We start from the raw sequence: 14,077 nt of genomic DNA on the forward strand, positions 1-14,077 counted from the left end.
TAGGCAAAGATCAGGAGTTGTATTTCGGCTCAAGTTCCATCCGAATTGTTGCACAGGTGCGCCCATTTATGTTATTGATTTGATCAACACTAGGTGAGAAACAATCACACAGACACCGGGGATGCATGCGCGTTATCGGGCGCGATCACACCTTCATACATGTATCTCTGTGAGCGAATGGGTAGCAGAAGCCAGTCAACTCTTCGATGCGTAGGGTGGGGACAAACAAAGAAAGGAGGGAAGAGCATTGTTTGTGGAGAGGAAGAGGAAACAGCGTTTGAGACCGTTGCTATCGATCCGTTTGTTCTCTAGCCAACACATTTCTATTTGGACATCCGTTTGTCCTTTTTCCTCATTGATTCTACCATTTCTACGGCACCTGAATGTTAATAGGAGTTTGTCTAGATCAAAGTAACATCGGATGTAGAGGTCGACACCGTGATGCCCCCAAAAGACCAACTGAAGGCTTTGATGCGGATCGCTGCTGTTTACAGCTTCCGACTGTGAGACTTGATTATGCAAACCCTAGGGTAGATACCCTTTCCATTCCCATAATTCTCGAGGTAATCTGATGACTTGAAAGGAGGAGGAAGAGTCGTGTGGGGGAGGGCCTTATTTTGTATTGTTGCTGTCTACCGCTTGGTCTGTTCTCCACAACAAAGACACGACATGATTAAAGAAGAACGGTAGGACGTAAAAGGTGTAGTGGCCATTTAAAGAATGAAAAAAAAAAGGCTTCCTCATGAGAACAGAGATAAGATTACGTTGTGTGTCCGTCCAATGAGGAGCTGCGGAGGGGAGTGGGGATCTCAGCGTTATAAAGGTGTTCTGTTCTTTCCCTCTTTCCTTTCACCCCAACCTTTCTCTGTCATTGCTTCTTCACAATAACACGTCTTTTTTGCAACTTCACCAATTACTCTTGTTACCACTGAATAACCGCAGCGGCCGACGAACATCATGACTATCTCTACATTTCAAGACACCGTCAATGCGTTTGTGCTCTCAAAGAAGCAGGTCCAGAAGATTATCGATGGTCTGACCGAGGAACTCGTCGAGGGTCTCAGCACAAAGGATCTCAAGAATATCACCCAGCAGCCATCCTTCATCACCCACCTACCCACCGGCAAGGAGACCGGCCTCTACCTGGCCATCGACATGGGTGGAACCAACCTTCGTACCGCGGCTGTGCATCTGCTCGGAGACGGCCAGGTTGGCGTCACGATGGAGAAACACGAGATCACTCAGGAGCTCAAGACCGGCACGGGCGAGGCCATGTTTGACTGGATCGCTGACTGCACTGCAACACTGCTCAAAAACGTCGCTGTCGATATGGGCGATTCGCAACTTCACATGGGTGTAACCTTTTCCTTTGCACTACAGTAAGTCGTCAGACAAGAAGGACTGGGTCGATTTGAAGGGCGCGATTTTAAGCACATTCTGTTTTTCTCATTCAATGTCCGAACTACGTCCCCTCCGGCTCCAAGACAGAGTATACTAAACATCGCGTTTTTTCTCCGATCTCTAGCCAGACTGCAGTGAACAGAGGAAAGGTGTTGGCCATGGGCAAGGGCTTTGATCTCTCGAATGTGATGGGCAAAGACCTTAAGGACCTGATGGAGGACGGATTCAAGCGCAAGAACGTGCCCGTCGTAGTCTCGGCCATCATCAACGACACCGTTGGTACCTTGGTCTCGCATGCGTATGTTTCACCTTCGACCAAGATCGGCGTCATCCTCGCCACAGGCACCAATGCCGCCTACATAGAGCGCGCCTGCGAGGTCTCAAAATACGAGGGCCCATCCTGCGACCAGATGATCCTCAACACCGAGTGGGATGCCATGGGCAAGGCCGCCTATCTGCCTCAGACCCAATACGACAAGGACATCGACGCTTTTTCGCTCGTGCCCAAATTCCAGGAGTTCGAGAAGATGGTCTCGGGTCTGTACCTGGGCGAGCTCTTCCGCCGAGCACTTGTGGACTTGATCGAACGTCGCGCCCTCTTTGAGTTCCTGGACGGCCAAGTTCCCGAGTTGCTCACGGTTGAAAAGTCATTTAAGACCCTGTTCATGTCTACGATCGAGTCTGATAACAGTTCCGAGCACGCTGCCGTGGCCCGTGTCTTCAAGACCAGCTTTGCGATTGAGGGTCTTTCCACGAAAGATTGCTCCAAGGTTTATGAGCTCGTGCATGCGATCGGCCAGCGGTCGGCCGTCATGGTTGCTGCTGCGTGTACGGCGTTGTTGTACAAGGCGAACGGAAGCTCTGTCCATCTAGACGATCCTAGCGAGATTACGACAATCGGCATTGACGGATCTGTGTTTGAAAAATACCCACACTTTTCGCGTTCGATGATGAATGCGTTGACGCAGATCCTGGGTGCTGATCGTGCCTCGCGTGTGCGCCTGGAGCTCGCGCGTGATGGAGGATGCATCGGTGCTGCTCTTGTTGCCATGGTCTCTCAAAGGGGTGGAGCTGTCTAAAAGAAAAAAGAAAAAAGAAAAAAGAAAAAAGAAAAAAGAAAAAAGAAAAAGAAAAGAGGCTACTTTGTTTCGTCCGCAATCATGTCCTTATGTACTATAGACTGATACTTTGTCAATTAAAGCCAGTAGACGTCAATTAGTTTTGCTGGCCTAGGATTATTAGCAGGTGTGCTATTTGTTGAGATCATTTCGTTTATATTCAATGGTTGCCACCGACTCCGATACTCTCGTTTTGCATCAAATTTAATGGATCACTGTTATATGTATACGGTTACAAGACGAACCATCGACACGAAGGTTGGAGTACACCATGGACGTATCGCCACAGCTATGATCTGTGAAGAGAAATAAAGATACATGGGCGCAGCTCTACCCATCATCGCAGCATGCGGTCCGCCTTGAAAGAGAAAAGGAACCCAGTGTCGCGACCCCGGCCAGGTTGCTTAGCCCAGACAGGGGTGTGTCAGGAACCAATTTCCTCTGTCCAGTCTGGGCTAGGGGTATCCAGCACGACACCCCTCGTCTCGCTTTGTCTGTCTTGCCTTTACCAATGCGTATCTTATCCTGTCTGTATAAAAGGAAGCAATACGTACCACAGTAGAACCTCATCTAGCAACTTGACATTATCTCTACACATATCTTGAATAAACACAGTAAACATATCCGAACCCCCTCGTGCCCTTGTCCCTGTTGTTGATCGAAGGATCACTCTGCTTTGCCCAGCCTGAGGTCTCGATGCCCAGTTTGATCGACAGAAAGAAGGTACCTCAATGTTACCGGAAATACGTTGTTCGCAGGCACACCTTTGCTCTGGGAAAAATGTTGCGTCGGATCGGTTGTCTTTATTTTTGTCCTTATGCTCCTGATGCAGGTTGTTCCCTGCGCATCTTTGTATGTAGGGATCATTGTTATTGGATCTCAGCGAACGCAGAGCAGGGATCGCTGTGATTAGTAAAATGACATGCAGCCATGCGATATGGTATAAAAAGAAAAAGACTAGGGGGCAAGACCTTTACGCAATTAAAAAAGGAGCTGAAATACGTCCAATCCGTCGGTAATTGTAGCTGTTGCAGGTTACCTTCCTGGACTTCCACCCGTTTATCCTTGTGCTCACAGGAAAAAAAAAAACCTTGACTATTCATATGTCCACGTAGAGTTGAGCATTATTTTGATGCGCAAAGCACAAATGGGATTGATAGACATCTGTTCAACGACAACAACGAGGGCTCTCGAGAGCAGAGCACCTTCCCCTCTCCACTCGCATTCCAGCTCAAGGTGCTGCTTCAGATGTGTGTGTTACCATGAAGACGAAAGAGGATGGGCAACATTGCTGTTTATCGCACCAGTGATAAAAAAGACAGCAGGTTCTTGTACACTGTAGGAGTGGTTCATAGCGGTTAGCGCGTGAAGGTAATATTGATTCCATATTGATGCCAAAGAGCTTCTTCTTTACCGCTCAGTCAAAGTCCTTTCTCTCTTTCTCTCTCATCTTAATCCCTCATTCATTCGTTCATTTCATTCGTCCCTTTCTTCCTCATTCCTTCTGTACGACCCTCTCCAATAGATTCGCTCTCTCTATTCTCTTTATCGCGCATAGTTACACATTATTGCATACCTATTCAAACCAGCCCAACTTATCTTCTTCCTCCTTTGCATACTTGTTTAACTCATTACCTCGTCGCTGGTATTGTTCATCTCGACCTTGCATGTGTTGATTCCCAATTCCACGATTCCTCTTCTACCTTGCCTTCCCCCTGATTCCCACTCAAGCCCTTTTTCTATAAAATACTTCCCTCCCACTAGTGCCGATTTGTTCGTTTGTACCAGTGCCTGAACACCTTATTTGTCTTACCTTTCCTACGCGTTAAGATACGATCAACAAACTATACTGCAGCTGCACACAATTCGATCCCTACTTGCGACTTTCTGCTTTCTATAGCAGATCCCTTCTTGCAATCCAGCACCCCTCCTGGACTCGTTCGCTCCCCTTCACCCCGAAGGATAGCAAACGCGCAACAGAGAACCAGCTCGCCTTTAGTCTTAGTCCTTTTTAATACACACCAAAGCCGGTTTAGCATCATGTCCAAACTTTTTGCTTCCTCCTCACCGTTCTCCCAGACGAACTACAGTCCATTACGGAACACACAAGAACATAGCCAGGGCGACGACGATCCCGACACTAGCAATACCAGCAGTGGGAACAGCGGTCATCCCAGTCCTCTCTCCAATCGGCAGCATTATCACTCCCCTCAACAGAATGTCAATTACCGACACTTCCGGCATCGATCCCAAAGTCAGAGCAGCATCCGATCCATCCTTTCGATGCCTGATCAGCCATCTCTTCCCACTGTCTTTGCAGAAGGGGAAGACGAATCAGGAGCGGACTCTCCTATACAGCATCACCACCAACAACGCTTCTCGCACAAGAGGACGTCACTAGGAATTGTGGCCGCATCGCCTTCAGGAGCGACCACAACGGCGAGTGCGACTGTCATTGATCGGTCAACGTGGAGGATCAGTGCCAACATTCGTCCGCAATCGGTCTCTGGTGGCAATGCTACGGCTATGGTGGCTGTCGAGACGTCGTCCCCGCTTTTGCGAGGAGGAGATTATGCAGAAAAGGAGTTATCACATCCACCGAAATACACCGCAGAGGATATGGAGTATTCTGAACCGGAACGACGATCCTTTGGTCGAGACGAGGAAGAAGCAGGGACGGGATACTATGGCGGAGAGGACGGACAAGGAGATGGACTGTTGATGCAGGTAAGAGAAAACCTCCCAGGAAAGGCCCCATTATCATCACCCCTGCACAACCTATTTTCTATATTTATCAAAGGCGAAAGGCTATGAGAAGACGCGGAATGGACCATTGGATTAGTGCACATGCCTGATGACTGGTAGTCGATGGGCTGGAGCGTAGAATCACTACCCACACTGCGGTTCGCAGTGGTGTTCTTGTGGGCCATAGATATAGGGCTGGAAGAATGATTTCAGTGCAAATCTGATTCCCGATCTCAATTGCCCAAAGCTATTTATGGGGACATCACCGACACGCAGACAGACAAGAAGGATCTGTGGCATGAGTGACATTCAGCAATATGGACAGGAGCACATGGACAACGTCAATGTACCCCTCTTTTTTTATTTTTTACTAACTACGTTATAACTTTTTGCGTCCTCTAGGCGTCAACAACTTTGGTCTTGGCTGTCGCTGGCCTCATCTGCGCGGGATGGCTGCTCGATGTGATCCAGGTACGGATAGTAACAGCGACATATATATGAGGTCAATGCATGGAAAAGGTCGCAAACCTATCTAACAAAAAAACTACCTTTCATATCCGTCTTCTTTTCTATGTAAACAAACAGCATTGGCCAGTGTTTGAAAACATCTCGGAGCTTATTATCCTCATCCCCATCCTGCTCAACCTCAAAGGGAACCTCGAGATGAATCTGGCCAGTCGACTCTCTACTGCTGTAAGGAGCAAACACTCTTTTTTTTTTTTTTTTTTTTTTCCCCCTTGAATACAAAGTAACAGTACATTGGGCTCACTCATCAAACTTGGTTTTCTACCCAAATTTTAGGCCAATATGGGACTTTTGGACCAGCGGGTGTCGCGTAATGCGTTTATCAAAGGAAACTTGGCATTGCTCCAATTACAGAGTCTGGCGGTGGGATCCGTTGCTGGTCTGTTTTCGTTTGGACTCGGAATGATAGTTCATTCTACGACGAACAACTTCAGCGAGATCGCGTTGATGATCACGGCGAGTATGGTCTGTGCAGCCATGAGTAGTTTTGTACTGGGCGGGTTCATGTGTGGACTTGTCCTGGTCTGTCGTCAGTATAAGATTAATCCTGGTAAGTGATGAAAGTCTGGGGAGAAAAAATGTTTTTTTTTTTTTTTTTTTTTTTTTTGTTTTATCTCTGGCTGATTAAGAAAAATGCTTAATGAGAAGAGTTACTGGTTCCTGTCCGTGCGCCGTAGATAATATTGCTTGTCCGCTGGCATCGTCATTCGGAGATCTGGTGACACTGGTCATTTTAGCAGGGTGCTCTGTCGTGCTGCAAAAGTTCATTGGTAAGAATTCAATGTCGGTAAATCTGTACAGCAACAGCTTCACAAGAGGAATGTCGCGTTCGTTCTTTTATTCATACTCATTTCCCCCCCTTTCTTTTCATTTTCACTCGATTCTTGATAACAACCAGATACAGCACTGCCAGCGATCATGCTGGCCATTTTGCTGGCGCTCATCCCCGCGTGGATCGTATACGTACGCCGGAACAAATATGTCGCCGAGGTGGCCAAGGAGGGCTGGAGTCCTGTGTTTGCTGCGATGGTGATCGCTAGTACTGCAGGACTGACCCTGGAGCAATACATCGACGATTATCCCGGGATGGCGTTGGTCTCCCCGGTCTTGAATGGGTTGACGGGCAATATTGGATCGATCTACGCGAGTCGGATCAGCACGTCGTTGCATGTGAACATCAAGGAGAACTACCGGGAGACGGAGAAGACGCTGTTTTTGGTGCATATCCCGATCCAGATCTTGTTCCTGGTGATCATTGGAGTGCTGGGGCTGGGACATATGCATTGGAGCGGCGCGTTGGTGTTGGGTTATTCAATTGTGGCACTGAGTCTGGTGGTGATCTCGTTGGCGATGGCGAGGTGGATCACGCATCTGTTCTGGAGGTGGGGATATGACCCGGACAACTATGCCTTGCCAATTTTGTAAGTCTACTCAGACTTTTCCAAATTTGTCGAAGCATGTTCATGTAGATGTAATAATGGGGTTTCTAAACTATCTTTCTTGTTCTTGTCATGTATAATAATAGGACGTCGCTGATCGATGTAATCGGAACGGTGTTCTTGGTCGCCGGATTCTGGGCCCTTCACTATGGAAACTACGATGCGTAGACCCCCAATACAACCTATCCATTGTAAAATAAATAAATAAATAAATAACAATAATAACAATTGTTACTCTTTACCCATATAACGCGTTTGCGATGTGACGAGTTCAACGTACGGACGTATTCATACCCAAGTGACGTGTTTAGATTTATTTGTTGAACTGAATCAAGGATGAAATAAACTTTATTTCTGAAACCTATCGCTGAACGTGGCTAGTGCGCAAAAGGAAATCATGATGACCTCAAAGGCCTGCCTGTGATGATCATACTTGAGTTCCGAGCACATCGTTGCGGCCGCCACCCATCGGAGGATGGATGAGATCCTTAGACTGCTACAGGCTGTTCCAAGTGCCCTTTGTAAGGGACTAAAGGATCGAAGGGATGATAAGGAGCTGGAACAAAAGACTCACGCGAGACGACATGTCCAAGATCAGATCGACCGATTTGTTCTTTATTCTGAAGAGACCATTGGAGAGTCATTTCTGCTGTTGCGTTTCTTTAAAAAAAAAGATGCTAGTGGACAATGGGCAGAAGAAAGAGGAGGAGAAGGCAGATCGAAGAACAAACGGGATGGACCGTGGTTGTTCCCATGAACCAATCGGACAATAAGGGGAGCAAAACCACACATGGGCTGAGGATGGCGCCAGTGCGCTGTTTCCCCCCACCCCTTAGGAAGGAAGAGAAAAAGAATAGGCAAGCTGGCTTTTTCTGTACGAGGGCGGGGACCAAGGACGATGACGATCCATTATTGGTCCATCCTGAGTGCAGGTGCAGGGTTGGAGGAGGCACCTGGACGCATTGTCACAGGCTGGAAAATCTCTTGAAGCCTTCATCCTCCCTTACGTCGTATTTCTCTTTTCCTTCTCTTCCCTCCTTTTCCTTCTCGTCCTTCTTCCTCATCTCCATTCCTTCTCATTCCTTCGTCGAATCACCCACTCACCTCCACTTTCCTATTCAGCTGAACAAGCACCCTATTTTTTATTTTCATTTTATTTTTATTGCTTTACTGAGAGCCCTTTTCTTTACTTCCTCTGTCTGCGTGTGTGTGTATCCAAACATACTTACTTAATCATGAACTTGACAGAGAAGTTCACCAGCATGAGGATGTCAGACGGCACCCCAGGACTGCCCATCCCTCCCTCTGCTACATCCGTCCCAGCAAACGAGTACTATGCCAATGCAAACTACGTCTCCCGCCACCGGACCCTTAGCAGCGTAAGTGACTTGGTTTCTAATGATCTGGATCTGTTTTATTTTTGGGGCCGGCGATGTGTTTTGTTTCACAGCTCTGTTGGAAAAGAGCCATATTTGGAGGGTGAGGGTTTGTTCTTTCGCCCCACCCCTTTGTAGCCGCATCCAAGGAGATTATCGGCCTGGGGATGTCTGGGAGAGGAGAGGGCAGCAAAAGGACCTTTTGCCCTTTGGACAAATGACGATCAGAACGTCAGCAAAAATGGAAACTCGTGTTTGTCGCTCCCGTTTATTTGATTCGTCCTTCTGCTCCATCTGCATGCAAACCAAGCATGACTGGGCTCTTGCGCATGCTATATTCATGCAGGGCTTATCTCGTTCTGAATTATTTGCTGTCGATGCTTCTATCCCTTCCCTCCGATCCTTTTAGTCGCCAATTGACATGCATGATAATCGTTTTGTGGTTGCGCGGCGCGAACTCAAAGGACACTATTTCAAAGGAACTAACTCCATCCTATCTTTCCGGTTATTTTTTTATTTTGTTTTTCTGTCCGTACCTTTCCAATTTGATTGACTCTACCAGTCCAGCAAGCCTGCAAGCCAGACCACCGAGAACGCCGCAAATCCGCTAACGGGTGCTGGCACCACAAAGTACAGGCGACAGCGACGAGGCTCGCATGGTAAGTTCATCATTTTGTAAATGTCTTGGATGACGCCGTGGAGGCGGATCATCACCATGAAAATGTTGCAGTATTGTAGCATACGGAACGATTCTGATAAGTATATCTGTTTTTTCGTGTGTGTGTGGTTTTTTTTTAAATCGAATGCAGACGACAAGGCCATCAAACCACGACGATTTCTCATTGATGTGGAAGAGACACAGCGACTGATCCTGGAGCAGGAAGACACCGACGGAGACTTTCAGATCACGGTCAATGATATCGGGCCAAAGGTGATCACCCTCGGAACCGCCGATTCAGCAGGGTTCAACAAGTATGATGTCCGCGGCACCTACATGCTCAGTAACCTCCTTCAGGAACTCTCACTGGCACAGGACTACGGCCGAAAGTACGTAGTCTTGGACGAGGCGCGGCTGAACGAGAACCCTGTTGATCGACTGTCTCGCATGATTCGACATCATTTTTGGGATGGTCTGACTCGACGAATCGATGCCGAAGGACTGGAGATGATCTCGAATGATCCCAAGAACCGGTCCAAGAACACAGCTCCGCGGATCTACGTTCCTTATGGTGAGGATGAGGTTCTGGAGTACTACAACAGTGTAAAGATTACCAAGCCGAATCTGCAGTTGCAGGTAGAACAGCTTCCTAAGGACATTACCCCAAAATATGTCCAGTCAATTAACGAGAAGCCCGGGATCTTGGCTTTGGCGATGACGAAGCATGTGGATGAGGATGGACATGAGACCTTGAAGGGTGTGCCGTTTGTGGTGCCTGGTGGTCGGTTCAACGAGATGTACGGCTGGGACTCGTATTTTGAGTCGCTCGGTTTGTTGGTGGACGGTCGTTTGGAGTTGGCCAAGGGTATGGTCGACAATTTCGTGTACGAGATCCAGCACTATGGCAAGATCCTGAACGCCAACCGCAGTTACTATTTGACAAGAACACAGCCACCCTTCCTGACGGACATGATGCTCAAGGTTTATGACCGTCTTCCGCCGAGTCTAGAGGATGAGAACAAGCAATGGCTCGCGGTGGCATTGACGGCCTCGATTAAGGAGTATTTCACGGTTTGGATGTCGGAGCCTCGCCTTGATCCCGAAACAGGTCTATCGAGATTCTATAGCGAGGGAATCGGCATGCCACCAGAGACGGAAGCGACGCACTTTGACCATGTCATCAAACCGTTTGCGGATGCGATGGGGTTGTCGATCGAGGAATACAGCCACATGTATAACGAGGGCACGGTGATTGAACCGGCCTTGGATACGTACTTCAAGCACGACCGCGCGGTTCGGGAGTCCGGACACGATACAACTTACCGACTAGACAACTGTTGTGCGGATATCGCGACTGTTGATTTGAACGCACTTTTGTACAAGTACGAAATGGATATTGCGGATACGATCCAGACGATCTTTGGAGACTCGTTCGAGGCTCCGTTCTTTGAGAGCTACGAGACTGTGGAGTTGGACACGAAGGATCGGCCCGCGACGGTGGTCCATAAAGCTGCAGAATGGCTTGAGCGAGCGCGCGTACGTCAGGAAAAATTGAACCAATATTGCTGGAACGAAGAGCGAGGGATGTTCTTTGATTATGACACCCGGTTGAAGGCGATGGGTACGTACGAGAGCGTCACGACATTCTATACCATGTGGGCTGGATGTGCAGATCGTGAGAAAGCTGAGAGGATGATGTAAGTATTTTGTGTACATGCTAATGCTTATCTTTCGGTCGCCTTGTTCAGTTGGTTTCGCTATCGAGCCGCGTCATATCTAACCATTCTAATATTATGCATGCGCGTGTTATCGCTGGCGTTTTCTGTGTAAATAGGACCTCGGCGTTACCGTTGTTTGAGGTGACGGGAGGATTGGTCTCGGGCACAGAATCGTCCCGCGGCTTTATTACCCTGGCACGGCCTAACCGTCAGTGGGACTTTCCTTTCGGATGGGCACCTCACCAGATCATTTCCTGGATTGGGTTTGAACGTTATGGCTTTATCGAAGAGGCCAGGCGCACTTGCTACAGGTGGTTGTACACGTAAGTTCTCTTCCATACCATTCTGTTGTATGAATCTGATTTTACGAGTGATGTATGAAATTATGGAGGCGCAACTAACATGCTTTTATTTGTTGGTCTGCAATGCACAATTGTTTATTTTTTTGGTGGATCCTAATAGTATCACAAAGTCATTTGTGGACTTTAACGGAGTGGTTCCCGAAAAGTTCGACATTGTGAAGATGACACACAAGGTCCAGGTCGAGTATGGAAACGTTGGTGTGGACTTCAAGTTTATCCCACGTGAGGGGTTCGGGTGGATGAATGCCAGTTACCAAGTTGGATTGGGATACATGGATCGAGGCTTGAGACGAGCCCTTGGTGCGGTGATGGATCCAAACATTGTGTTCAAGTCGCGAGAATTAGAGATGAGCAAGAAGAAGGACCTCCACAACAAGAGCTTTGTGGAACAGCCGCCAGATGTCACGACGCGTCTTGTTCGACCCCATCGAACGTAGATCAATGCATATGTATAGTTGCGTTTTCTTGCCTCCTTTTTTTTTTTTTTCTTTTCTTCATAACTGCATTATATATCTTTTCCCTTTCTTTTCGCGGTATTCAAGTAAAACTCGACAAACCAATTCATAAAGACCAAACAAACTAGGTTGTAAATTGACAAGGAGGTTTAGTTTTCTCTATTGACTGATTCTTAATGAGCCTTTACTACATGTGCATGAACTCAACAGGCATCGACCAGTGTTGTGTTCTACTGTCTCTTCTTTGTTGACGATCCCTGAATAGCAGGCTGAGAGCTGGTGCTACCGCCGCCGGTTGAGAATTTGGCGAGTGTGGCGGCAATATCAGGCATTTCAAAATTCGGCATCTGAGTGGCCTCCTGCATCCCTTGCATCTCCTCCATCGCCTCGGAGTCTAACAGCAAAAAAAAAAAAAAAAAAAAGCATTAGCGACGGGTTTTGATGACAAACATCCTATGCGCCAATATAACCGATTCCAATTTGATTTGGTGGATATACTTACCCATGTTGGCCATCAGCTTGGGCATGATAAAGAGCTATTTACAATCAAAGGGGAAAAGTGCGAGAATGCGAGAGTGAGGGTTGGTATCCGAAGATGAGTGGCGGGAATAGCAAATATAGCAAACGATCTTGAGGGACCAATCATTTACCATCAAGACACTGAAGCCCATCATGAGCATCATGGGGTTAGCGAACAAATGCGACAGCTTGAATCCTTCGCGGGGCTATCAAATCGAGTCATAGCATTGTCATATATAATACGGTAGGAGATGGTGTTAATCCATGCTAAGTCAGACTTTGATGATCCCTTCCCATAATGTTCTGGTTGACGATCTCCCAAACAAAAACAACAACAAAAGAAAAATGAGACGTACGATAAAGTAAGAGGCGGGAGCGCGAGGGTTCAATGTGAGAGGGATCTGGAGCACGTTGTCGTTGTTGGACCAGTCGGTTCCCAGACTGACGAGATATGCCTTCGAGTCATTTCCAGAGACGATCACCTTGACCTATTATGGAGTAAAGTTCCCGGACGGAGGTGTAAAAGAGGTTTTTAAGGAGTTTGAGTGAATCGAGTCTATTATCCTGAGGGTGCTGGTGATAAACGTCGAGATGATGTGTGGAAGTTGTTAGAGGATAAAGCGTACAGTTGGGTAGATGTATTGTGGACTCTGAACTTCCAGAAGATAGCTTCCTGCAGCGACGTCAGGGCTAAGGACAAATAATCAAAGAAAGAAGATAGTCGATCGAACGAGACGATATTAGGATGTCAGTTAGGTGTTGCTTGCTGGGTTGCAAGATCATCCATTGAAGCGAGTTTCGTTTTGTGAGGTTGAGAGGTAGAGGAAACTTACAAGACGAACTTGCCATCCTTTGTGATCATGGCAGAGTACTGGCCGCCACTGAGAATAACACGCGTCCTACCTGAGATATCTATACGTTGCAGGGATATGATTGAGTAACGGAATCATGATCGTCTGCCGTTACTGTTGCAGCTGTATTTATCCGATTTGGGTATAGATGGGTGAGTTACCTCGAGGGTGAGGATTCTCGCCGGCGCCATTGAGGACTCCATAGACCTGTGCAGCCGAGGCGGTAGTGGCGGTTAAGCTGAAGAGAGAAGAACGAGTAAAGAAAGACGAAGGGTGTCAGCGGCGTGTCCTGTGAGATTTGGTTTAACCAGACAAGTGTAGGAAGCCCCAGGGTTCCTGTTTCCCTTGTTCCTGATGGTACCTGATGAGAGTTGCGATGGTGGCAGCGAAGGTGATGATGCTGCGGGTGAATGAGTTCCTCATGATGTTGCCTTGTTACCCTTGGGGAGGTTTTTTTTCCTTGCGGTTGAGTGATTAAGAGAAGGAGATGGAAGGAAGGTGGAGCTGATCGCGAGAAAATATGATGATGGCGAGAAGCGAGAGAGAGAGAGAGAGAGAGAGAGAGAGAGAGAGAGAGAGAGAGAGAGAGAGAGAGAGAGAGAGAGAGAGAGAGAGAGAGAGAGAGAGAGAGAGAGAGAGAGAGAGAGAGAGAGAGAGAGAGAGAGAGAGAGAGAGAGAGACGTGACTGCACAAGACCGCGTTTCAGAAAAAGAAAAGAAAAGAAAGGGTCCTTCTTCCGGGCGCTGCACCTTCAGAGTCTCCCTTCCGTTCAATTGAAACAAATCCCCCGTCGGTAGCATGCACACATGCATGCCAATATCCATCGATGCGCGGTATCTTTCTCTTCCCTTTCCTCCTCCTTCTCCTGTTCCTCTCCCATCGGTCCTGCAGCTGCAGATCGAGGACATTG

At 47.7% G+C, this 14,077-nt stretch overlaps 4 protein-coding genes across 4 annotated transcripts; 3 read left to right on the forward strand and 1 right to left on the reverse strand.

Moving 5' to 3' along the window:
- Positions 1–828: 828 nt before the first annotated feature.
- On the forward strand, positions 829–2,497 carry BC939DRAFT_533920 (uncharacterized protein). Its single transcript, XM_051561720.1, has 2 exons — positions 829–1,379; positions 1,526–2,497. The coding sequence occupies exons 1-2, from the start codon at positions 958–960 to the stop codon at positions 2,478–2,480; spliced, it is 1,377 nt and encodes a 458-aa protein (XP_051406070.1). The 5' UTR covers positions 829–957; the 3' UTR covers positions 2,481–2,497.
- Positions 2,498–5,639: 3,142 nt separating this feature from the next.
- On the forward strand, positions 5,640–7,484 carry BC939DRAFT_67861 (uncharacterized protein). Its single transcript, XM_051561827.1, has 6 exons — positions 5,640–5,735; positions 5,850–5,957; positions 6,066–6,339; positions 6,467–6,559; positions 6,688–7,210; positions 7,315–7,484. The coding sequence occupies exons 2-6, from the start codon at positions 5,928–5,930 to the stop codon at positions 7,394–7,396; spliced, it is 1,002 nt and encodes a 333-aa protein (XP_051406071.1). The 5' UTR covers positions 5,640–5,735; positions 5,850–5,927; the 3' UTR covers positions 7,397–7,484.
- Positions 7,485–8,056: 572 nt separating this feature from the next.
- On the forward strand, positions 8,057–11,837 carry BC939DRAFT_470781 (neutral trehalase). The gene is made up of 5 exons (XM_051558157.1): positions 8,057–8,607; positions 9,167–9,263; positions 9,414–10,959; positions 11,097–11,303; positions 11,443–11,837. Exons 1-5 carry the CDS (start codon positions 8,464–8,466, stop codon positions 11,777–11,779), a joined length of 2,331 nt encoding a protein of 776 aa, XP_051406072.1. The 5' UTR covers positions 8,057–8,463; the 3' UTR covers positions 11,780–11,837.
- Positions 11,838–11,928: 91 nt separating this feature from the next.
- BC939DRAFT_470784 (uncharacterized protein) lies at positions 11,929–13,724 on the reverse strand. Its single transcript, XM_051558158.1, has 8 exons — positions 13,529–13,724; positions 13,329–13,405; positions 13,150–13,228; positions 12,943–13,006; positions 12,673–12,804; positions 12,448–12,522; positions 12,300–12,333; positions 11,929–12,191 (listed from the first exon to the last, which is right to left on the reverse strand). The coding sequence occupies exons 1-8, from the start codon at positions 13,588–13,590 to the stop codon at positions 12,028–12,030; spliced, it is 687 nt and encodes a 228-aa protein (XP_051406073.1). The 5' UTR covers positions 13,591–13,724; the 3' UTR covers positions 11,929–12,027.
- Positions 13,725–14,077: the final 353 nt, after the last annotated feature.

This window comes from Gamsiella multidivaricata (assembly GCF_025024155.1).
Source record: "Gamsiella multidivaricata strain RSA 2152 chromosome Unknown BC939scaffold_149, whole genome shotgun sequence".
Taxonomy (NCBI): Eukaryota; Fungi; Mortierellomycota; class Mortierellomycetes; order Mortierellales; family Mortierellaceae; genus Gamsiella; species Gamsiella multidivaricata.